Source organism: Lissotriton helveticus, chromosome 2_1, assembly GCF_964261635.1.
Source record: "Lissotriton helveticus chromosome 2_1, aLisHel1.1, whole genome shotgun sequence".
Lineage (NCBI taxonomy): Eukaryota > Metazoa > Chordata > Amphibia > Caudata > Salamandridae > Lissotriton > Lissotriton helveticus.
The window spans coordinates 1,989,922,500-1,989,947,979 of NC_136059.1; the positions used below are offsets into that span (position 1 = coordinate 1,989,922,500).

A 25,480-nucleotide genomic window follows, 5' to 3' on the forward strand; every position below is an offset into this window, starting at 1 on the left:
GACCAATGCTCTTACTATCATAACACACCCTTTCTTTATTACTTTTTTAAGCATGAGGTGTAACAGTACTTTAACAACTGTTGGTATTGTTTGAAGTTGATACGATAATACGCTGAATTGCATATAGAAACGCTACTGTGGACTTCTAACAGTCAATTACCGTGTCAGTAGTCTGTATACAGCAAAAAGCTAATAAAGAATTAACCAAAAAAAATGAATATCAGATTACTTAATATGTGTACATTAATTGAAGAAACATAAAAAATTTTGTACGGCTATCCCGCTCATTATTGCTGAGGGCATCATTGTCTAGAATTCTGTTTTTTAAAATGTGAAAATCCTGTATGTTACATTTTAGATGTTGTTGTTCCTTATATTCATGATCCTTTCAATTAACCAGCTAAATATGTCCATAGTGAGCCTCGCTTTTGAGCCTAAATTCTTGTGAGGGATGCGTCTTTCCTGTGACTAGTTAGGATAGAATAGGTCATGTTTTCATTTGATCATTACAGTAGGGTATCTTCTCCAGATTCCTGTTTCTCTTAATTTCTAGAAGGACTTCTCCGATCCCTCACAGGAGGTTCTACATTAAATAGTTTTTTATGCACCTGAACTTTAGCGTTCCTGATGGTTCCGTTTTGGATAATTCTCCATGAGTAAGAGGTATTCTATTCAGAATCAGCTCTTCCTAAATCCATGCTTGCTTAGGGACAAAGCAGTAGATTGTGGCACCATTCTAAGTTATGGTATTTGTTCAGTTTTACTTCTTGGATCTGTGAGATAGAATTCGTGCATATCCAATTGCAACTCCCATAAAAAGTTATTTCGGTATAGGACAGGTGACAATTTTTGCAAATATAAGACAATCACACTTGTTTTCTTAATCTCTTGGTGAGTTTGACAGAATATTCTGTTGCAGCAGGACGCCTCGGATTGAAAGTTGACACATGTACCGGTTTCTCATTTTGATACAAATTTAGCTCTAGTGCCCTTTTCAGTTCCTAACAGCAGTTGCAGACAAAAGTTAATCTCAACCTTTCACTACCATCTCAAAGTGATTTCTAGCAAGGGTGTGATTTGTAACTGTACAGTGGTTCCAGAAAGTTTAGAGTTTGCAGAGTACTTGCAGCTTTCCATGGCCCCAAATGCTCATTCAGGCAAGAATGTTTGCTCTCTTAGCTCTCACCTACCTAGTTGGATAAGAAGTCAAACCTTCCTGAAGAATTTGCTCTCTTCTAATCAATGCTCATTTCATTTGAGGAGAGTACTCTTCACGTTGAACATTGTCATTGTATTCTTTGTACACTTAATTGTTGGTGAAAATATTAATGGCCACTAAAAGGGGTTCTCACCAGGCCCCAAGATTGAAGAGGCTAATGGCAACTAAAAGTTGTACCACTGTTTATTTTTTGAATGAACAGGCTTGTCCACACCCACTCTTACATTCCCAAAAGTCCTATAACATTCATTTTTTTAAGTTCAATAAGACTTTATTAAGCAAAATATGTAAGATACAGTACATATTATAACAAGTAGTCATGTAAGGGACGAGGGGAGGGTAAAAAAGGGGGGAGGGAAAATCAGACTGCAATTTATAAATGAGATTATAATAGTAAACAGCAAATCATGGGTATTACTTAGGCATGAAGAAAGGGTAGATCAATGGAGCAATTAAGAAAATACAAAAGGAATCTATAAACAGTAATGATAAAAGATGAGTGGAATGACAAGGATTCATGGGGGTTTGGTCACTTCCTACTGATCAGGTTGTGGACGGTATGAAGATGCAGTACAATTATCTAAATACATCGTGATAGGAAGCCAAAGATATGCACGTTTGGCTGCCAACTGGGCAGGAAAAACAAAGGCAGTATCAAGTCTATGATTATGACATACATTATACCACCAAGCTTTAAAAGAAATAGTAGATGAACTTTTCCAATTAACAGTAATCTGTTGAAACGCAACAGCTAATAACAAATCTACAATGCGAACACAGAGGTCAGTTCCATCCCAACAGGGAGAGAGACTTCCCAGAAACAAGTTGATCGGAGATAGGGGAATACATGTGTGAAAAATAACATTAATTTGGGCCCATACCTGTAACCAGAATACATGTACATCCTTGCATAAAAATAACATGTGAAACAAAGTAGCATTAGGGGTGGAACAAGACCAACACAAATCTGGGGTATTAGGGAATCGCTTATTGAGAGTAGAAGGGGTGAGAAGCAATCGGTTGTAAATAAAAAACATGGATTGTGTCAAGGATGCTGCTCGCGATGTTTTACAGACTTTTGTCCAAATCTTATCCCAGAATGAAGAGGGCCAGGTGGAGGAGAGGTCATATTCCCATTGCTCTTCCACTTTAGACTTAGGCCTAATGAGTGAATGTTTGTGAATGCGCTTGTAGAGAGTGGAAGCTTTGGGAGTGGTTCGTAGGATGGAATGGAGTTGGGAAATAGGACTGGAAGAAGGAAGGGATGCAGGGCATCGTGAAAGTTTTGTATAGACCTCCATCACCGCATTCTTGAGCTGAAGGTATTTGGGAGCATAAGACAAGGGCAAATCAAAAGTTGAACACAGGTCATGGAAAGGTATAAAAGTGGAGTTGGAGAAGAGTTGCGAAATCCAGACCAACCCTTTGGACCTCCAGGATTTCCAGTAGAAGGGTTTTTGACGGATGAGAAGAAACTTATTATGCCAAATGGTAGAAGAGAGGAAATCAGCAACAGATGACGGGGGAGGAGGATTGGAGGACAGGAGGAGTTTAAGAGTGAATTTGTGAATAGGAGTGGGAAGCAGAGAGGGTTTACGTGAGAAAGAGATGTATTCTGCAAAGGAGAAAGGGGAGATGAAAAGGCGCTCAAGCTTTGTCCATGAGGGGCATGGGGAGTCAGGGTCATGCAACCAAAAGGAAGCTTGCCGTAACAGAAAAGCTTTGTGATATGCTGGGAAATCCGGGAAATTAACTCCTCCTTCAGAAGCGGGGCGAATAAGCCTAGTAAGAGACATTCTAGGTTTTTTGTTATGCCATAAAAAGGAGGATAGGATTGAGTTAAGTTGCTTAAAAAATGTGTTCGGTATAGGGACAGGAATATTTGATACAGTATATAAAATGATGGGGGATAACATCATTTTAATAGTGTCCAAACGGCCCCACCAGGACAGGTAAAGAGGGTGCCATCTGGTTGTGAGGTCAGAGATTTTCTGAGTGCATTTACTCAAACATAGGGAAACTGTATCCCGTATGGAGGGAGTAACGTGCAAACCTAAGTATTTAATGTGGGAGGGACTCCAGGTAAAATTAGAAACGCTAAAATCAGGCTTGAAGGTGAATTTCGTTAAAGGTAAAATCTCGCACTTATCATTATTGAGCTTGTAACCAGAAATTGAGGAGTAGGTCTGTACTTCCTCTAGGAAAGCCGGAATAGAAATGGTTGGATTAGAAATAAAGAGTAAAATGTCATCGGCATAAGCTGCAAGTTTGATAGAAGATTGAGCTATGGGAAAACCATGAATGTTGGGGTTCTGACGAAGTTTGGAGAGAAAAGGTTCTAAAGCAAGATTAAAAAGGAAGGGTGAAAGAGGGCAGCCTTGGCGGACTCCTCTACCAAGAGCAAAATAAGGGGAAATTTGACCATTTCCAAAAACTGCGGCACGAGGATGAGAATATAACAGGGAAACTAGCGAAATAAATTTAGGGCCAAAGCCAAACCAACCAAGAGTATGGAAAAGGTAAGGCCATTCTACTCTGTCAAATGCCTTCTCGGCATCGAGGGCTATGGCAGCAAGCGAATGTTGATAATGGGATGATTTAGTCAGTATATTGAATAAAAGTCTGGTATTATCCGTTATAAAACGGCCCTTAACAAACCCAGACTGCTCTTCGCCTAGAAGATCGGGAAGTAAGAGATCCAATCTGAGTGCCAGAGCCTTAGCGAAAATCTTATAATCAATGTTGACAAGAGAGATAGGTCTGTAGTTCTTACAATACTGCACATCTTTGCCAGGTTTGGGTATTAAGCAAATATGAGCATCAGAAAAGGTCCCTGAGGAGACGCCTGAATCAACAAAGGTATTGAGAAGGGAGTGGAGTTTAGAAATCAATAGTTTGGAAAAATGAAGGTAAAATTCAACGGTAAAACCATCAGGACCTGGGGCTTTGTTGAGTTTAAGACGTTGGAGGGCGGTGAGTAATTCTGTTTGTGAAATGTCAGTTTCTAAATGGGAAAGATCAAGAGGGAAATGGGAAGGCTTGTGAATGGACGAGAAGAAATGTGTAAGTGAAGAAGGGGATGAGGGAGTATCTGGGGTATAGAGGGATTCATAGAAGTGGGAGAATGTAGAAAGAATCTCTGCATCTTTGTTGTAATTGAGCATTGGTATCAAAAACAGATTCAATATTCATCTTATCATGCTTGACTTTTAAGTAATTTGCAAGGATTTTGCCAGCCTTATTCCTCCCACCATAAAACTTAGCACTTGACTTTAATAGGTATAGGGAAGCATCTTCAGTAGATTTTTCATTAAATTTGATCTTGGCAGCAATTAGGGTTTTCAGACTGTCCGGGGAATGAGAGGTAAAATAGACGTGTTCCAATCTCTTAATGTCGTGAAGAAGAGTGTTAGTGAATTGACGGGCCGCCTTACGTTTTCTAGCAACATAGCCAATAATGAAATCGCGTGCAGCCGCCTTGAAGGTGTCCCAAATCGTATGTTTTGAAATGGGCGGGATATCATTGAATAAAAAAAATTCATCAAAAAAGACAGAAAATGAAGTTGAAAACTTGGGATCTAAAAGAAGGGTATTATTAAAACGCCATCTCCTAGGCCCTTCCACCTTGGGAACTACATCAAGGCTAACCACAACCGGGGCATGATCTGAGAGCAAAATCGGACCAATTTCAGCGGAAGTGAGTGTTTGAGTGAGGGCATGAGAAAGAAAAATATAGTCAATCCGTGACTGGGATCTGTGGGACGGAGAGTAAAAGGTAAACTCTCGCAAGGTCAGGTTACAGAGACGCCAAGAGTCAACAAGTTTGTGCTGGGAGATGGCTTGTACAAAAAGTTTATGTGGTTTATTAGGAACATAGGCAACAGTAGAATTCCTGTCTATAAACGGGTCTAGGGCTTGGTTACAGTCCCCAGCAAGAATGAAGTTGTCATCCATGAATTGTGTGATACGTGGAGAAAGTTGAGCCCAAAAAAGGGGTTCACCATTTGTAGGACCATAGACATTGAGGAGAGAGATTGGAACACCTCTAAGTGATAATTTAACATGTGTCCATCTACCATCAGTATCGGACTCTTGGGCAATTACGGTAAAAGGGAGTGACCTACGACACAAAATTGCAACCCCATTTCGCTTTCCATCACCTTGTGAATAAAAAACCTCACCTACCCAACCTCTACGTAACTAAACAGATTCCACATCAGAAAGGTGAGTTTCTTGGAGAAAAGCAATATCAATATTCAATTTGGCAAGGTGTGATAAAATACTTTGACGCTTAATTGGGGAATTGATACCCTTGACATTCCATGAAACAATGTTCAGTGACATGACATGTAGATTAGGACAGTGAGTACAAAATAGATGAGACAAAAATAGTAACCCATGAGTAAGAAGGAAAAGGGGTTTGCATTGAAAACGAAAAGGAAGAAAAAAAGAAAGAAATAAACTAGGTCAAAGTAGTACGAAGAAGGAAAGAGTAGAGTAGAGAACGAGGAGAAAAAACCAGAGAGTTGAGTACTTGTGCAACGAAAGGAAAACAAAATGGAGAACAGAGGGAGAAGGTGAGGGAAAAACGTACCTACAAAGGAAGAGAACGAGAAGGAGATGAGGGAGGATGGAGCCATATAGGTGAGTCGACGCAACCAGGATCGGCTAGGCAGGGAACCGGGGAGACATCATCAAACGAGGTAGGGATCCTGAAAAGGCAGGTGGGAGAAAAAACAGTTAAGATAGAATTGAAAAACGGAACAAAAAAGAACTGAGAGCACTAAGCAGGAAATGACAAAGCAACAAGCAAAAGATAGTATCTCAACCAGGAGCTGAAGAGGATGAGTCCATTGCTGAAGTCTTGTGTGCATTAATGAAGCTCTGTAGCCGGACTGGATCTTCGTACGTCGTGGTATTGTTATTATATGTAACCTTAAATAAGCAGGGATGGTATAGACCATATCTGGCACCCATTGAACGAAGATCTTCTCTCATGCTTAGGAAAGCTTTCCTTCTGTTTGCCGTTGCTTTTGCGTAATCCTGGGCAAAAAATAAAGAAGAGCCAGACCATGATAAGTTGGAGGAGGATTTGGCAGCTGCTAAGACTTTCGGTATATTCCAAAAAGTAGAGAATAACTCCTCGAGGCCTCTGTGAAGAGGAAGAAGACGTGGATGGGCGGCCAAGTCGGTGAGCACGTTGGATGTTGAGAGTGGTTCCCTCTGGCAACCGGAGCAGCTTCGGAAGAAGGGACCTGAAAAAGGCAAGCGGATCTGACCCCTCAAGGCCTTCCGCCAGGCCGTAAATGCGAAGATTGTTTCGTCTATTCCTGTTCTCCAACTCCTCCACCTGCTTTTGGAGAGATGATACCTGAGAGGTTAAATATGGCACCTTAGAGGAAGTTTCCTGAAGGGATGAAACCGCCTGCTCAACTGATGCCACTCTTGTATCAATATGCGTCCAGTTATCTGTGAGGGTTTGAAGCTTTACATTAGTCTCTTCCATGAAGGGACGCAGAGCTGTTATTTCCTCCAAAAAAGGACGGAATGATCTTATTTCTTCTAACAAAAGTTCCATGGAGACAGGCGCTGATAAGTTAGGAGGTGAAGGAGGATTTTGTGTATGCCTTTTAGTGTTGATTTTCGATGGCGTAGACTGAGAGGGATCCATACTCGCATCCGAGCCAGAGGAGTCAATAGGCACGTCCAACTTGGATAAGGCAGAAAAAACTTTAGAGTTCTTCAGAATGGCAGGTTTTGAAACACGAGAGGACTGCGACATAGTCTTTAAGCTGCCCAGGAGATGACAACAAGAAATGACAGTCTATGGCAAATATAGTGAATGGCAATGATAAAGCCACAACGACGATCCAGAATAAGCTGTGAGAGAGGAGACAACAGCTTGGTAAAGGCTCGTTGGTTGAGAGACAAGCACTGAAGTAGTGGCGTTAAGCAGGAGACATGAGTAAGAGTATTGCGCACCTCTTATTTGAGTAAACCACATAGCATATGGTCAATACAAAGGATAATGCTGCATTGGTAAAAAAATTATGACATACTAGAGTTGTGTCACAGAGCAAAATGATATATGCAGGGAAACGTAGAGGAGCACTCCGTCGTGCTGAGAAACATGGTAGTAATCACCAAATTAAGAGCTAAGACAGAGGCATGACCAAAAACGTATCCAGAAAAGCGCTTTTAAGAAAAATGTAGAAGGGAGGCATCGAGGTATGAACAAGAAAGCAGTCCCACGCCAAAAAATTGTGTCATAGAAGGTAACAAACACACAAAATGGCGGTCGGGAAAAAAAATACCATAACCGTGCACTACCCTTAAATATGAAGACAAGCTCCAAGACAGCAATATCCGTTTTGGTGTAAAAAATTGTTGAGACACCTTTTAAGATAAGAGGAGCAGTGTGCTAATGAAAGGGCTTCATGAGCCGGCAGTTGAAGAGACGACTGCGCGCCCTCCTAAAATGGCGGACGCAGCCGTGGCCGGGACCGGAAAACTTACGGACCGAAGTTCTCCGTCTATCAGCCGCAAAATAATGATGAAAGCGGCTCAGCAGTATCCCAAGATGCTCCGACGCTGAGAAGTGGCTGCCATTCAGGACAAGACGCGTTGTTGACACCGAGCTCCCCGGCTCGTCCGCGGAGCCTCACAAGGACGCCGCCATCACCGTCGGCGCCAAGCCACGCCCCCCTCCTATAACATTCATAATGGGCAATTTCCCACCAAAATGCAGTCTATTTGTCAAAAGACTAACATATGGGTGCCCCTATGTACGCCAGAGTCAAATTCCGGTTGTCTGCAGTATATCTCTCGAATTACCATGGCAACAAGATATACTTTAAGGGATAATTTGTTTATTAAATGTTCAGAATCCCCATTTAACCTTTGTGAGTACTGATTCATAAAAATATCTCCAGTTTTAAGAATCTTATAGCCACAGAATGCACACACCAGCTCTTGTCACTCTTTTCCCCCAAGCATTTGAAAGATTACAAACCGTAACCCTTAAATCCAGCATTTTGTCTTAACACCAGTTGAAAAGCTTTCACTTCAGCTTAAAACTCTTGAGCTTTGTAATTGGTTATTGTAGCTGCACTCCTATCCAGAAGAAATGAAAACTGCCTGTAAGTCATGCTGATTTTATTAGAAAATAAGTAATTATGTTACTAATATTTTATTGACAAATGTGCTTTCTTTGCTGCTCTCTGAATATCGCAACGATTTTCAATACCATTTTGATATAGGTTATGAGGAATAATCATTTAGTTCTCTCCTGTGCCCTAGCTTGCTCTGCTTTCTGGATATTGCTGTAAGGCTTAACTGTGTTATTTCTTTTTTTAGACAGGACATTTTGAAGCCATAGCTCAGTGTGGAAGGCATTCCTACTTTGAAAAGTCAGATGCTGGTAAGATTATTTTATTTGTGATGGTCTGCAACCTGCATGCCTCAAAATCCCTCAGCTGGGTTACAATAACAGGTGAATGAATGATGCATGTTATGAAACAGTGGTTCTAATTGTCGAGCTATTGAGTATTTCCTCACAATCTGACCTTCTACCGAGTACTGGGTAGTCCATCACCTGAAAAGGTGAAACTGCAAGCTCTTAGTATTCGCTTGAAGCTTTTTATCAGTCTTAAAGTCAAATTATGTTAAATATTTTATTGGTAAATATTGCACAGCCCCTCTTACTGCTGCTTGCAGTATTTTTCGTTGCTGGAACACTGATCACTAAATATTTATAACATTTTCTTAATACAATGTTAAGTCTAGAAAATGGTTGAACCTCCTCTGCAATGTGTGCATAAAGATTGTCTGCATCTGTCTTTTTAAAGTGTTTGTGTCAGCCAAAATAAATATACAGCATATCAGTGGCACACCTTGTTTCTGTAACAGTACCCATTTATATTATATTAATATTCAAGGTTTGATTGTGAGGTGATTGAGGTTCCCAACACAATTGGTGATAAATGAATAAGTGGTTGAGCTATAGAAAATGATTAGGCGAATCATATAATTGTTTTGATTTTCTAACCCTGCTTTTTTCCCCTGTGAACATAATGCCTAAAATGAGTTGGTATGCCTTTCATTAGCTGTTCTAGTGAGGGGGATTAAGCAACAGTAAGAGACGAAGTAGTGGTGAATTGTACCTCCAGGAGTACACTGTCTGTGCTTTTGTATGTATATATACAAGAGCAGCAAGGGTAGGTTTCTTTTCAGCAGTCGATTTAGAATTGGTGTTAACTGAGGCACTTAAGTGTTACTTATTACTCATCCTTAAATTGTAACTTGCTTCGGGGCTGATGATTTGGACTGTTCCCATGAGGAGCAGGTTCAAGACTGATTTGCATATGGCTGGGTCCAACCCGGGGTGGTGTGGTGAGCCAAAGAACGATGGATTAAACCCAGATCTGTGACAGGGGTAAATGTTTGATTTGCTCAGCATTCCCTTCTCATTTCAGACAATGAGGAGGGCTATCTTCAAGGGTCCTAAACTGCTTCCAAGGTACAGACTTCCCCGAAGATAGTGACATCTCCCACGCGATTTGAGGCTCACCCTTGGAACTCAACCGTTATAAGCGTCTCGAAACAAGGGCAAGCACAGGAATTTGAGAGACCCAGTTTTAAAGCCAAATATTATGACAAAGATGCCTTAACAATCCTGTTCTGCCACTGTCTCCTAGGGCACCAGAAACCGACAACCAACCACTGACCCAAGGCGAGGGCACATAGCCTCCAAGTAAGCCCACGCTTTCTCAGCTCTGGGCTCCAGGGTGACTCAGTGCCAAAGTCAACTCTGGGAACACTTCCGACGCCAGTCTCAATGTCTAGTGACCCTTCTACGATCATTGAGCTGCCAGAACAGTCTGCTATCGGGCAGGGGTAGACCTACATTCATCCTCAGTCTGTGAAGATTTTGGCTTTACTTGCACAACAAGAGGCAGACCCAACACCTCTGAAGATGGGAAGCTCTACATCAAGGAAGCTTTGTCTAGGTTGCTGCACACATTCCCTATACCAAGGAAACGTAGACAGACTAACACTGCCTCAGTCCAAGATGTGAGTTTGATCCACAGGACCCATATTACGAGCTTATCTCGGCAGATGATGGGATGATACTTGGCAAGATTGCATTGTGGACCCTCAGGGTGAGAATGCTTTTGAGGCCAATCCATTCAAGACTTTGTCTCCTAATAACACAGCAGCATATCTCATGGTTACTTCATGGTTATTCGGAGAGCAGCAGATCACCACAAGCTGAAGCTGCATGTCATTGAGCAAGAAGAGGACTTCTTAGTAGAGCGTGAACTGGATTCAGTTTCTGCCTACTCTTAGGAGCATGACAAAATGTGTGTGGAAAATGTTAAAATCAAAGTGGTAGAAAAGAAATAAAAGCCAGCACCTGATGTACTGACGGACTCCCTTTGTCCAGGGAACTGGCGATGCACCACCGCCACACAAGGCGAGCCACAAGATCAGTGCAACAGGGACAAGAGTTGGTGGGAGCAGCAACACAGTGGCTCATAGCAAAGGCTGTGGGCCTCCTGTAAAGGTGTGACAGATACCATTATGAGGGAGTGGAGCAAATGGTAAAACATATCCCTGAGGTTTACCACAAAGTTGGCAGAGACCTGCTGCAAGAAGGACAGATTGTATTTAAAGCGCAGGTTTTCTGTGCAGACATAGCGTTTAGGTAGATGAACACCATTGTCCTCCTCAGAAGACATGCCTGAATCCAGGAATCACAAATGTGTCCTGAAGTTTAGTAACATATCATGAATGCCTCCTTTGATGATGAACATCTGTTTAGCCCACACGATGTTGTAGAAAGTAAAGAAGCACATGTTTACAGTGAAAGCTGTGGCGGCACGCCAGACCCAAATTCGTAAAACTAGTTTCAGCACCAACAGGTGTGATCATGTGGTAACACTGCACCAGCATCGCAGCATTCAGGCTTTCAGCAACCTCAAACTACTTAGGAGGAACAGACCTCCATAGTTCTATACTGGAAAAGGCTTTGGAGGGAACAACAAAGCAAAAGGTAGAGGTGGACAATGAAAGGGCACCTCCACCTCTAAGCAGTGACTTTCCATCAAGAATGCTGCTTGGAGTTTTGTACCCCACCACCAAGCATTACACTCTACTGATACTCCATGAGTCTGGAACATCTAAGATAGCTGATAGAGGGGTTGCAAGCACTTCTCCGCAAGGGTGCTATAGCACATGTTCCTTCACAACAAATCTGGCACGGGGTATGCTCCCTATACTTCCTCATCTCCAAAAAAGAACGCACTTTGCGGGCTATCCTCGACTTGAGGTTGCTAACCCGTTACATATTGTTGAAGCATTTCAAGATGAGCATCAATCAGGCTGACATTTTGCTGCTTTACACAGAGGATCACATGGCGACCATTGATCTCAAGTGCCCCTATCTTCATTTCCCCATCCATCTGGCACATCATCATTACCTCACATTCCAACACTCCCTGTTCAAAGTGTTGCCCTTCAGTGTCACATCTGCACAAAGGTATTCACAGAATATCTAGTAGTGGTCACAGCACATGTATGCTGCAGTCCTCAACATAGGCAGCTGTGTTGTTTCTTCACAGGCTAGGTTCCACAGTCACAACAAAGTCACATCCCAGCCCGCAGCAGATGCAACTTATTTCAGGGGTGGTGTTAAACACAATAATAAAGCATGTCCCAAGCAGGACAGAGTGATGACATTTCAAAGGCTGCTCACTCGTTATCAGACCTTATGCCATCTAACAGCGAGACTGATCATGAAATTGTTGGGTCTGATGGTGTCATGCGCTGCACTAGTGCTGTAAGCTTGACTGCACATGCATCCACTGCAGCAGTGACAATCCGGACAAAGGTCTCACGCAATGATTCATAGAGTAGATCTAGTTTTGTTAGAGCCCAGAGTTCAACCCAGTTGTAACTGGTGAAAGGAAAATGATTTGTTACTGGACAGATCACTCGCAGGGTGAGGAGCACATCTAGACAACCCGACTGTCATGGGTACTGGAACGCTGCAGAAATTGCATATCTGTGTTTTAGAGCGGATTGTATCAGAATAAGCTTTTGGGTATTTTGCACACTGATTCAGTACAAGAAAGTACTAGTTAGAATGGACACACTGCGTTATATTACATCTAATAACAAGGATGCACCCACTCATCTCCTCTGTCAAAATTCGCACAATTGCTATGGCATTGGGCCTGTCGTCATCACATACAGCTCCTAGAGGGGCATCTGCTGGGGTTGGGCATGACTTAAGTCTTATTATGCATGACTCTTCACCAAGTACGCAAGTGATATATGACTCATCCCAAGTATATCATCAATACTTCTGAAGATTTGGGCTCCCACAAGCAATCTGGTTTGCCACAGTAGTAAATGCAAAATGCCCAAACTTTCCCTCTTGGTACCCATACACAGTCCATAGGCAATGCACTATTGGTAAATTGGTCATGGATATTTGCCTATGCTTTCTCTCTACTACTTCGGATCCCTTAAGTAGTGAGGAGGTTGAGACAAATGTCACAACTTTCGTTCTCATTGCTCTCACGCGGAAACCGTGGTACTTTTGCTACCCTTTAACTCTGCATCACAGTCAGCTGAGACATCCAAATCTCAAGGAAATGAACATTGCAATTTGATGCCTGAGATTTTAGAGTATGGTGATCTCCACCTTCTAGAGGAATGTATACTCTGTGGGAAGCTTGCAGAACTGTCACACAAGGTGGCTGTGCTGCAAAATAGAAAAGATGTGTACATTACTACATAAATAGACACACACAACCCCTGCAAGTATTTCTTCATCATATTATTTAGTAGCTTTTACACCTGTAAAAGCCAAGATTGGTGAAAATATGTATTAGGCTTCATTTGGTAGCCGTCGCTGTTTGCCCACACGCAAAGCAAGCAAAATAGATATATATTTAAGATTTGAGTGGACAGTGTATTTATGAAAGGTCGTAAGAGTTATTCCTCCAAGGACATCACTGGTCCTGGCGTGGTACCTTAACGCAGGTCTGTCAAGGTTCATTGAATATCCATTTGAGCCATCACATACCTGTCACATACAGTGTCTCTCGTACACAACAGTATTCCTAGTAGTAGTCCTGTCCTTGCTCCTGGTTAGTGAGTTGCAGGCCTCAACAGTGTGTAAACCTTACATCAAGGTGTATAAAGTTAGGTTCGTCCTTAGGACAAATCCTTGTTACCTAGCAAAGGATTTCTCCCCATCCATGTCAATCAGATCATTGACGTAACCAATTGTCTTTCCACACCCTTAAACATGAACAGAGCATTGCATATACTTTGTCCAGAGGCCTTGAATATATTTCATTAGCTGCACCACATCCATTCACAAAGGCGGGCAGACATCAGTAAAGCTAATAGGTGCACTACATCGCACATTTGTGGACATTCATGTCTGAGAAGAAGCACAGGCAGGCCAAACCATAATGAAAAACATTGTTCCAAACATGTCCGATTGCTCGCAAGCCACCCCTTTAGGAGGAGAGCGCTGCTCTCTAGTCTTTGTAAAGCATGTGATCTATAGCTATACATGCTGCAAACATAAAATGTTACTTTGCTCAAGGTTCACATGTACCCTCCCATCTCCCTGGATGTGAGTTAATTTCACATGCTTAACATTACACACAATATGCATTCTTTGGCAGTGTAACTTTACACATTTACTGCCCTTCCTTGTTCCACTAATCTTCATGTCGGTCACCTGTTTCCTGAGGGAGCAAGGGAAGGGTTTGCACCATTTTAGGTGGGGACTATGTCCACTCCTACTGAATTGAGTGTCAGGGAGGAATCTTGCGTCTCCTCGAAACTAAAACGTACACTTCTAAGAAAACCAACGTGTAACGTCTGCGTCTACCACTAGATGGTAGCAGTGTGCAAAGCATGCAACTGTACAACGCTACAAGCGGATACTTACAAGTTAAGGTACGTTTTTCCCTGTTGCCGGAACCACCCTACACATTTAAAATGTGATCTTTTCGGAATGTGATGTTCCCTGCAAATTACATGAATTGTGCATTTTTACTGCCGGCGTGGGTTTCCAGGGCAGTCCCATCAACTTTCGGGTGTTGCTTTGGGGGCAATCACAGTCACCCCACTGCTTCTAGACCACACGTGCATTACCGCATTTTAGGGCAAACTGGATTTAGACATACAAGGCACTCCCTCCATTGTAGTCCAATCCAGAATCTCGTCTGTGACTTGGCATGATATTTATTTTTGGGTGGCTTTTCACCATACTTGATTGTATAATGAAAATCAAAACACTTAATAGAGATGTAGTTAATGTTAGATTTGGTCTCTAATTTGTGCACCTCTTTATTTGTTATATTATTCCTCCCAGTATTTTACCCACCTATTCCTCCTTATGTAGGGTTCTATTGCTGTATATTCTCCTTATGTTTTTAGAAGCATATGATGTAATAGGAGCAGTGCCCGTGTAAAATCTCAAATTCTTTCTCTTCTTGGCATCCATTAATATGACTGCTCCTAGGCTAAATTGAGTCTCAACCCTGTCAAGTAAACTAAATAGCTGTTTTGACAAAGAATGTAATTTCACAACTAGAGCGAGATTTGTGTTTCCTTGGAAAAACAAATTATTAATGAACCATAGCCAACATATTGGTCAGCATTTGCATATGTATTTTATCTTATAACTATTTTAATCATAATCTTGGCAGATAGTTTGTCATTAATGGGAATTCTTACTGTAGGATGGTGAAAGCTAATTATTATTAGTGAACTTCCTACTAAAATCTTGTTTACACATTAGTACCAACAGATATGTCAATCACTTTTGACCACCCACTCAAGACTCCAAACATATCAAGTAGAAAGAGTCTGATGTATTTGCGAGAGAAAATCTACCCGATTGCATTCTCTTAAAATCACTATTATCACACAAACAACAGGGCAAAGTAGGAGGAAGAACCCGAACAAGGTCTGACTAAGATGCAAGTTCATAGGTACACCAAGGTATCAAAAGATATTAAAATAGGCTCTTCACTCACGTCATTGTGGTTTGCTTCATCATTAGTAGCGATCCACACTCTAGTAGGGTGGTACCCCCATGCGGACTCAACCAAAAGGTTGGGAGTTCCTAGATGAGTTCTTGCTGGATAAGCAGGGATCCATATAGGGAATAGAAAGTTTAAAAATACCTCAAGTTATACCCAAAAGACTTCATTTATTTGTAGGGTAACTGGGGTATAGGTAAAATAATGTGTTTATTTATGGTTCTTCTTCCCATGCACATACTTGAGGCCCAATTTGCTCTCACCCATGGCGGTCTGAGAAATGGTGACACATAGATGCACAAGTGGTGTGTATGATCCTTGACACAAGTGTAACTATAAGACTACACTATGCTTTAGACACGCTTGACCCACGAACAAACCAGAATAAGGATATTTTTCAGGGACTGAAGATCAAGTCAGGTGAGAGCATTAGGCCTCACGTATGTGCATGAGATGCATACGAAATACAGGCAGGGACACACACACAACATTTAGCCCTGACGAAGACCCCAGATCCGCAAGGGGCTCATATCGTGGGCTGAAACATGTTGGCATATACAAACTAGGATTCACTGAACAATTTAATTCAAGAGCCACTCTAAATAAACACCATTTATTGGTGTGGATAGGAGCCAGTGATGAAGCAGGTCACGATAATGTGAGTGAGGAGTCAATTTTAATATCTTTTGATACCTTGGCGTACCTATGAAGTTGCATCTTAGTCGGACCGTATCAGTCTTCCTCCTTCTTCTACTTTGCCCAGCCACTCTTGTGTGATAAAGTTTCTTTGTTGTCACCCCTCATAGGCGAAACCCATGTTTGTGTTACTGAGCTGTGTTTTTTAGAAGCTACAGCATTAGCAATAATTTTAGCTTAAATTGTCTTGTGCACTTTGGAAAGGAAAGTGTAGCGGTTTAAAGAACATGGAAAGTAATCCCCTTTTTTCCAGAAAGACAAATATTAGAGTTTTCCCATGTTTCTGTGATATTTCCTAAGGTAACAGTGGTTAATAAAATATATGTCACAAGACTGGACAGTTATTCATAAATTCAGCTGGTCAGGCTATCATACTCTGCAGCTTCATGATTAGGTATAGTTTCAGACACTGTTTGGTCTTCAACACCTGCGAAGTTGGTACCCCCCAGAATCAATTTGCTTATTTCAAAATAATTATCCACAAAATAACTTGAAATACACTTGTTTTATCTCCTTGACAAACTGGAACCCGGCTTCCAGTTCTCATATTTTATTAGTTGTACACGGTAGTGAAAAGATGTGTTGAATTAAAAGTATTTTTAGACCCTACGGTTTCGGGCTGGCTGAGACGCATCAAAACCAGTCAGAGTTCTCTGTTCCAAATAGGATGAGTATAATACACTTGTCCAATAACCTGTTCTAACCCTCTGGTAGCTTGGGCCTGAGCAGTCCGGCTTATCCTCAGGGCTCGAGTGTAAAGTTTGGCAACAACAAGCCTGCTTGCAAAACACTGCGTTCAAATCAAAAAGGTTCCACACCCTCTGTATAAAAACAACTTGTCTTTATATTACAAACACACTCACGCACGCACTGAAATCAAAATGATACGCATTGGATATACACTCTACAGTTATACGCAATTGCCAACCTCTCGATTGGAATCAAAACACACATTTATATACACTTTACAGTTATATGCAGTTGTCTGACTTTCCTATTGCAGAATGGTCAGTCACCAATCTCTGATAACGCTTCGTGACCTAGCCCCTCAGTCCCCAACTATAGGAGCCAACGATGCACGTTGCCCCGGCAGATTCCGTGTTGCCTAGACAGTCGGAACCACTTAACACGGAAAGAAACAGTTACTTAGTTTCGCCCTTCCGGATTAGACCTCCGGACACCCGATGGTAGCTGCACGAGTGCCACATGGCTAACCCACCCTCCCCCCCCATTGGCAAAAGGTTGTGACCCAGGAAGCTTGTGTGCTTCCACGTCTGAAGAAATGTTTTCCCCTCAAGCAGCGGTGTGACCTGTCATAGACCCCTGACAGTCAGCTGCAGATGCCCACAAGGCACAGAAACCCCTCTGGCTCGTCATGGTGTTTTCCACCACAAAGTACCCTGTGTCGTGGGTCCAGGGAGAGAGCCAACAACCTAGTGTGGTGTATGTCAGGACAGTCCTTGTCCCAACCACAATCACTTCCACTTGTCTCTGCTATACTCAGTGCGATCTTTATGATCTTGTGGAGATGGTGAGATCCTTTGTGTCCCTGAGATCTCGTGGACAGGAGGCCAGGTCACCAGCCCCTGAAAAGTACTTCAAGAACCAAGCCACGTCAGTTGACACTTAGCTGCAGGCCAGAAACGTCCAGGCAAAATCCACCAAGTGATAGTCCCCTTCCTGGAGCACAAGTTCCATGCCACCACAAGTCTGTGGATAGTCCATTTACAGTCCCTCCTGCCCTAATGACTCCTCGTGTCAATGTCCCTGTGTTGAACAAGCGTAGTATGGTTCCGAAATACAAAAGTGTCTCTACTTTCGGAGGCCGAAGCCCCAGTAGTCATACCCACCATGGCCTTTAAAGAAATGATCCGTATAAATGGCCACCTTTGAAATGCACAGGCCCTCTCTACATTTAGCCCTCTCTGCCATCCTGCTCTGGGAGGTTTGATCACAATTTTCAGTAGGACCAATAACCTCCCTTTGGAATGCATGTGCTAATTCTTCCCCCACGTAACCATCCAAGAAAGGCCCCTCAGAGTCAGAGGTCTGCAGTTTCCAGTGAACATCTAGTTTGTGGCCCTCTATCAGGAATGCACTGATTGTCCCCTTAGCACCCAGTTGTGAAGTAGGAGACAGGCTACCAGGCACACAGAACCTTGCACATCTTAATGCCCACTTTCCCAAAGTGACATTTCAATTACTGTAAAGTCGAACTCCCTCCCACTACCAGAGAGGATTCACCATTACAAACTCATCAATACCAAACACTATGATACACTACACTATTCCACCCGTAGGAAATAATGCTCAACAGCTTTTCCCTACACCCCCTCATGCTAATCCAATGCGAGAAGCAGGCTCCATCCCACCAAACACACCATCCAGTGTAATTCCTGACTTGTGCAAGTAACACATACACACATGCCCAACGTCTTCCCAATACCGCACACTGTCCCCAGGGAGAACTTCGATATAGCAGGAGACATGCAGAACCATGGCATGTAGCTTTCTAAACGCCAAACCGAGTAACAGTAACCAGTGCACATAGGACCCACCAGGGCAGACCTGTGGCACAATCGATGAGCTACCTCTTACAATAGAACAACCAGTTTAGCAGGCCCACAGAGGCACTTCCGAGGTGCATGGCCCTGGTATAGGTCTTTCCCCATGACTAGGGACTTACAGCTAACTCAAATCAGCCAAATATATATACACCGCTCCACAGTATGTATATGATGAGTACACCTCCTCGACACAGCACAGCAGTGCCAATCGTACTATAGTCCTAAGGCTAACATCCAGATCAGCAGTGAACTGTGAAGGAGAAAAGCAAAAAGTTGAGGGAAAGCACCCTAGAGAGGGCCATTTCCAACTTCTATGAACCAGAACTCATATATTTGGAATCGAGGATCTTCCTAAATTCACAATTTATCGCGTACATTTCCAAATTCATATGACATGATGAAAATTAATCTATGATAACTACACCTTTAAATTAAAAGAACTACTAACTAGAAATACTTTGCCAAATAAGTATCCTAGAATTACAGGACCTGGTGTTTTAATTTTGGTAGATATACCAAAAACTGTTGCCTTCCACTTGGACACAAAACATTAAGTAAGAGGTCAGTAAATACAACTTTGTTTAATTAAAGAGAAGTCCTTGAAAGACAGTAAGAGGTACTGTGTGCTCACTGAGTAAAAATGTTTAACCATGAAAAGCATCAGGTGCCTCATTGATTATAGAAGATTGTTCCATGAAAATGGTCCTGGTACTCTTTCCTTCGCTCTTTTTCAGTGTTTTTTGTTAAAACCTGTGTGCTATACCAATTCGCATTTTGAGGTGACCACTAAAATAATTTTATCCCTTGTTTTACAGCAAATGTACGCTGGCAGAGAAGTTTGTCTTTAGATCATTCCACTTGGAAGGTAGATTCTGAACTTGGAAGTGAACTGTATGAAAGATACTGGAAACTAAACTATGGAGACACTTGCAGGTAAATAAATAACCTAATGTACCTACCTGCCATCTCCAAACCAAATATTTGACACAACTTCCTTCAACCTTTCCTTTCTCCTTCCATTCCCCTAAAGCAATTGCTGCTATGTTTTTTTTAGTCTTTACTGTGTTTAATGTAGTTGGCCTTGTTGTAATGCTGTTGTAGTTTGGGACCCCATAGTGTTTACTCCCAGTCACCTGTTGTTGCTGTAAATTGATGTCTACCTGTGATATTTACTTGCAGGTGTGCACATCCTCCAGAGCAAGTCATACACCAGACATTCAATCTTCTTTTGCATTCCCTAAAATTGAGAATATTTGGAGAGTCTTCTCTTTGGTGAGGCTACTAAACTTCAAAGTAAGATGCGTTTCCCTAACTGTCTTGGGCAGCCATATGATGACCATGACTGGCTTCAGGTTTTCCAGAAAATTGTATGAAATAGATTGTCTTTTAGGTTAATTGTCTATAAATTTAATTACTTACAATCTACTTTTATTGCAGATAATTGTATCCTTGATTATTTCATCATTGCAGATTTAAAAAGTTGCTGTGACTTGTTCTTTCACCAGCTACCCAAGAGACATTCATTCGCATTGCAAATATAAGGCAATTTAAAATGTTGTAACTTACCTGCTGATCCTCCAGTTCTATAGTCCAACAAGAATTCTGCTAAATACTTCTAACCACAGATTTGTCACCTTATCACGCTCCAGACTGGATATGTGAACTCTTGTAATAGCTCCTATCTGCCAGTATGTGGCACCATCAGCTTCAATTGTGACTGCTTCCCTCCTCCAGATGTGATGATACTGAACCTCATATAGGCACCATCTTTGCGCTCTTGCTCTAGTTCCTCTTTTTCGATGCCTTTTTTTGTGGATTCCGAGCTTTGCATTTATTGGTTTTTGCTCTTATCAGCGCCCTTTTGATTCAAATTATTTTCACGGTATGTAGGGATATGGCCTCTGAAGACGACAGGCTTTAAATCCTGTTGTGCATTGCAGAAACGTATGTTAGGTATGGGCCCGGACATCTACTGCCTGTTGTATCTTGGCACCAAACATGGCACTAACCCCTATGACAATTGTTCACTTGTGCATCCCAAAGCAATCAAGGAGCATAACACCAAACATGTTGCCACTCACAAGGAGAGGACCTTGCGTCCAGATCGCCAAACTGGTCCTACTCCGGGTCTGCATCTTAAACTAACTCTTAGTTAAGTGGAAGCTGAAAAAGAAACAAGAGTCAATGAGGCTTTTTGATGCTCAGATGCATTATTTCTAAGAAGAGATCTTCTAGTCAACCTTCTAGAAACCAAACGCTGGCTTTGCCTCAGTCTTTGGATCTGATGCAAAATTGAGATCCAATTTGTGTTGAGTTTCCAGGGTCTTCATTGACTCTGCAACATTTTGAGACCTTCAAGGAGGCCATACTGCATATCTTCGTATTCAGTCTTGTGCTCTCCGACTTGCCTTCTGGCCCCACAGACCTGGCAAGGCACCCCATGAAAATTTGACTGCAGGCTATTCATCAGCACTGATTCACCCTGGACAAAGCCAGTCTGGTCTGCCTCAAGTGCTGAGCTGTGCTTTTACTCATCTACTGTAGGCTTTGAATTCTTTCCTCCATCTTCTCTGGTGGCGTCGGGTCAGGATCTGGTTTTCTCTCTCTTCTCTGGTTTTATTGTCCTCTTCAGTTAGAGTTTGACCTATGTCACACTAGACTCAACAAAGCCACATCCAGGTGTGGAGGAAGGTTATCCTTCTGTTCACTGAATCAGCAGCAATACATTAGGAGGATGGAGACTAGTTTTGGGTCTTAAACTTATGCCATACAAGTTTTCTAACCTTCCCAACATGATGAGGATGATGTAGGGAGAGGTAACTTGCTACCACCTCAATATGTTGATGCAGGCCTATCTCCTGACCTACAGAATGGCAGTTGCCTCAATACCTTCTCAGAATCTCTTCAATTCTCCTTTTGGGTCCCTGATCGAGCAAAGTGCCTCTTTCGCTGCTGTAGTATGCCTTATTGCACAAGTTTTGGACCTGCCCTCCCTCACTGAAGAGACGAAGGCTAATATTTGTCAATGATTTGGCAACCTTGACTTTCTGCTTCAGAGCCTATGTTGCCATATAACAAAGATCTGGTTGATTTGAATATTGCAGCTTCTTCAAAATCTTTCCTGCCAGTGATAAATCATCTAATTGCTAGGTGCCACCGACCGTAGATCAGGGACTGGTGACCCCTGAGTTCTTGTTGCAGATTTGCACTCCGTAGAACCTTGAATTGCAGACCTCCACTTGCACGGTCAACCCCAACTCCTTTTCTGCAAGTCCTCCAGATAGTGAGTCTGAAAGAAGTGCTACAATTGGCAGGAAAGGTTTATCTTCTGGCACTGCACATATTGACTGTAGTCTGTCTGTCTTTTGGGGCACTACAGTTATACAATCACTTATAGTCATTAACGTTTGCTGTCTCACTTTTGGGCCGACCCAGTTACCTCGCTGCTGCTTAGGTGAATGAAATCAGTCGAGGAGTAAGGATTCTCTCGCACAATAAAGAAGCAAATTCAAATCTTAATCATTGAAACAATCTTTCACAGGCGCTAGATCAAGTAAATGGAATTCTCTTCCTCTTAACCTAATATTAGCACCAAACACCTTGTTGTTCCAGAAATAATTATCGCTTTACTTCCTCTGCAGAGTAGGTCCTTCCAACTCTTATGCCATTTACGAATGAGAAGATTCTATCTGACACTAATGGCAGACTGGTACTTAATTTTGTTGAACCCTTTTTGTCTTATGTTTACAAGTTCTTGTTCAACCTTCCTTCCTCCTCCTTCCTGCTCTCCCCTCCTTATCCTACTGCCTCCCCTGAGGGCCCCTTTTGCCTCCTACTTATAAATTAAACTTGTACTGCTATTTCTCTGTTATATATAAAGTGTTGTAATAGTGCTCTGGTGAAAAGCAGCTATAGGAAACCTTCCTCTAAATACTCTTTAGGGCATGGCATGTGAATGTGCACCAAATCCTATTTAAAAACTGTCTTGCACTATTCTTAGTTTAGGTGTACTCCTAATTTGAAAAAATAGGAAAATCCTCATTTTATTTTACCCGGTTATGCATGAGTGTTGGGGATAGCTTCATGGGCAGGCATTCTGGCTGCTGATTTTGTTATTCTGCATTCTCTGTTTAGGAAGGTGCAGATTAAGGGCCTACATTTTCACTTGCATACACTTCACACAGTATTCTTGACTTGAATCGGCAAGTGGCATGTAGAAAGGTATATATTTGAGGCCTTTGCTTGCAAGTGTCTGTGTGACATCAGCTTTACATGCTGTACTCACCTCCTTAAGCACGTTTCCCCACTGCTGATGTCCTCCTTGCAAGCTTGGACAATATTCTCTCTGGGGACAGAATTTAATCAAATTTTCTTTCCTCTGGGCGGAAATCAATGATAGCTGCTTTACTAATTCTGTTCTCAAGAGTAACAAATAAAATAAGGACATTTAAAACCTCCTTCTGATTTACATACACAATCATTTGTATTTAGGTGTGCATTAAGATGAATTTGCAGGTCTGATTTGGATGATTCAGTTTTAATCGGCATAAGAAATCCACTGATCCATTTGTTTACTCATTAACTTTGTACATTTATTAAATCCCACAGGAAACATTTTTTGATCAGGACGAAGGACATTGACCAGAAGAAAATCGAGAAAGGTTCTTTTGCCTTTTTTTGGCCTCATTTGATTTCTGAGCCTGGATTTGCGCTAAATTTCAGTACCACTGCACTGAAAAATAGTACGGTAAGGAACATTCTTTGTAGGGGGAAATAAATCCATGGTAACTCTGAACGCTATTTGTTTATATATTATAATATGCTTTTTATGTAAGGATAAGTGTTTTAACATGGCAAAATGTTAAATTGTTAAGGTTGTTGATTTGAATTGTTTATTGATATGCAGGGAAATAATTTTGGAGCAAACTTTTAAATACAATTAGTGCCATGGTATCACTTGCAAACGTGTGCTTGCCTTCCCAGTGTTGTGGATGTTACGCACAATTTATAAATGTGTAGACACTATTTAACAAGATAAGGAAACCGGGATGAGAGCTTTGTTAGGTGTTTAATCAGTTTTAGCCTAATCGTCCGGTCATCTTTTTCATGTTTATTTTTAAATGTCCCCCTTGTGCAACTCACTTCTCTATCATAATCTTTCTCATCTATACATGTATAGCTTCCCTTACTGACACTCCCCTCTCTCTTCTGTCTTTTGTTGTAATTAGCCCCAATTGCTCAGGCAGATTGTTGCCCCCTTTCAACTTGTATGCTCTTTTTGTTCCTCCCTGGTCATCTCGTACCCAATAAACCTTAGAAATCTGACATTTAGACATTCAGAACGGAAGCATTGACACACTAGAGGGCACCATTCAAATATATCTTCAGTAGTATGTGTATTCAGATGGGACAGAAGAGGAGCACATATTCATTTGTCTATTGTAGGTCTCAAAATGAAAATGACCCCTTAAGATGAGGGACACAAGTTGTGCAGTTATTAACCTGATTTGTGACTTGTAAGTGGATAACACCATTCAGGGTGTTCCTTCATAGTTGGCTTATTCTGCCCCTGAATATTTGAAACAGATTCCAGTCTGATGCTTTATAAAGGTGGGGGACTGTGTTTGGATTGGCGTCAGTGTTCTGTGTTTGAGTGATCTACTCATACAGTGTGTCCTCGTTGTCTTTCTCTTTCACAGAATGAGGTCTCCTTCAGGCTTGCGTGGTTGACCATGACACATGTATATGCCTCATTCAAAGCTCCTTTTTTCATAGCAATGAAAGTGGTACTAAAATATGTATCTTTTCATGTTTGATGCTAGTTGAAGCTCATTTGCTCAGGTGTTGCTAATATCTGCTTTGCTTTAGAAGGATGATGCTAGCTAATCCTTTTGTAGTATTGACAGTGTGGTTTATTCTGAACCCCCATGTCACATGAGGGAGGCAGGTGTGATACTGCAGTGCAATTTTTGTGAATATGCTTTTAAATGAAAAAAACATGTCTTTCGTTTGCAACCCTTCTTTTAGGTTGGGTATTTTACTCTGAGGAACCCATCCTCCTTGTTTGTTACTGTGCAACTTCTACCTCTATCCAGCTATCCCACCCCTCAGCCTGCGTTGGACCTGCTCACTAAATGGTATTTATTAAGCATGGCTCTTTTTTAAATATATATCTTTGTATGTCTGTATGCACGATTTAAAAGTGAAAATCTGCATGTGGAGCAGTGGAGTGCTGTTCTGGAAATGGGTGGAATATACAAGTGCGATGCACAGTGCTTCATTTATTTTGCTCGTGGTTGCAGGGGGTGTGCCCCAGCAATCGTTTTGGGGGACGTATTTTTCATCAGAGAAAGAGAGAAAAAAGGAAAACTGGAAGAAGGGGAAGAGAAATATGGAAAAAACATAAAGGGAGAAAGCAGAGATGACAAAGAACATTCTAACATGAGATAAAGACCTGGAACTTTAGGGTGGGGGGATAAAGGACTAGACAGCCTTGATGCTTCTCAGTCCTGGCATATTGCAGCAGGCTCCTAGGGAAAACTTCGTGCACCTGCAACAATAATGACGAAGATTGCTGCACTGGGGAAGCAAGTATAACTAACTTGCTTGAAGGTAAATAGGTTGTCTTCAGACATTTCCCATGGGGATGGATTGACCAGCGACTGCAACTAATTGCAAATTAAGTATCTGAAATAGACAATTAGTTAAAGATTCCTTACCTGTAGAATTACCCCCAGGCATTAGCCTGTATCCAGAGAATTTTTTCTTCAGCACTACCCCTGCGCATCAAATGGTGGCGCCGGTCGACTCCACGTTCGCCGTTGGTGCTGTGGTCGCTGGAATGACATTGTGGTATCTACTTAGATGCCGCCTTCCACGCTGACGTCAGTGCCCTCTTTTTCTGCGCCAGCCAGCGCAGATCC

At 41.9% G+C, this 25,480-nt stretch overlaps 1 protein-coding gene across 1 annotated transcript in view; it reads left to right on the forward strand.

Annotated features, from left to right (window-relative positions):
• TMEM131L (transmembrane 131 like) overlaps positions 1 to 25,480 on the forward strand; it is a 673,742-nt gene that overhangs the window by 412,686 nt on the left and 235,576 nt on the right. The window contains exons 15-18 of the mRNA XM_078676947.1: positions 8,576 to 8,639; positions 19,373 to 19,490; positions 23,166 to 23,304; positions 24,585 to 24,694. Of these exons, the coding sequence (XP_078533073.1) occupies positions 8,576 to 8,639; positions 19,373 to 19,490; positions 23,166 to 23,304; positions 24,585 to 24,694 (431 nt within the window). The remainder of the gene's footprint in view (positions 1 to 8,575; positions 8,640 to 19,372; positions 19,491 to 23,165; positions 23,305 to 24,584; positions 24,695 to 25,480) is intronic.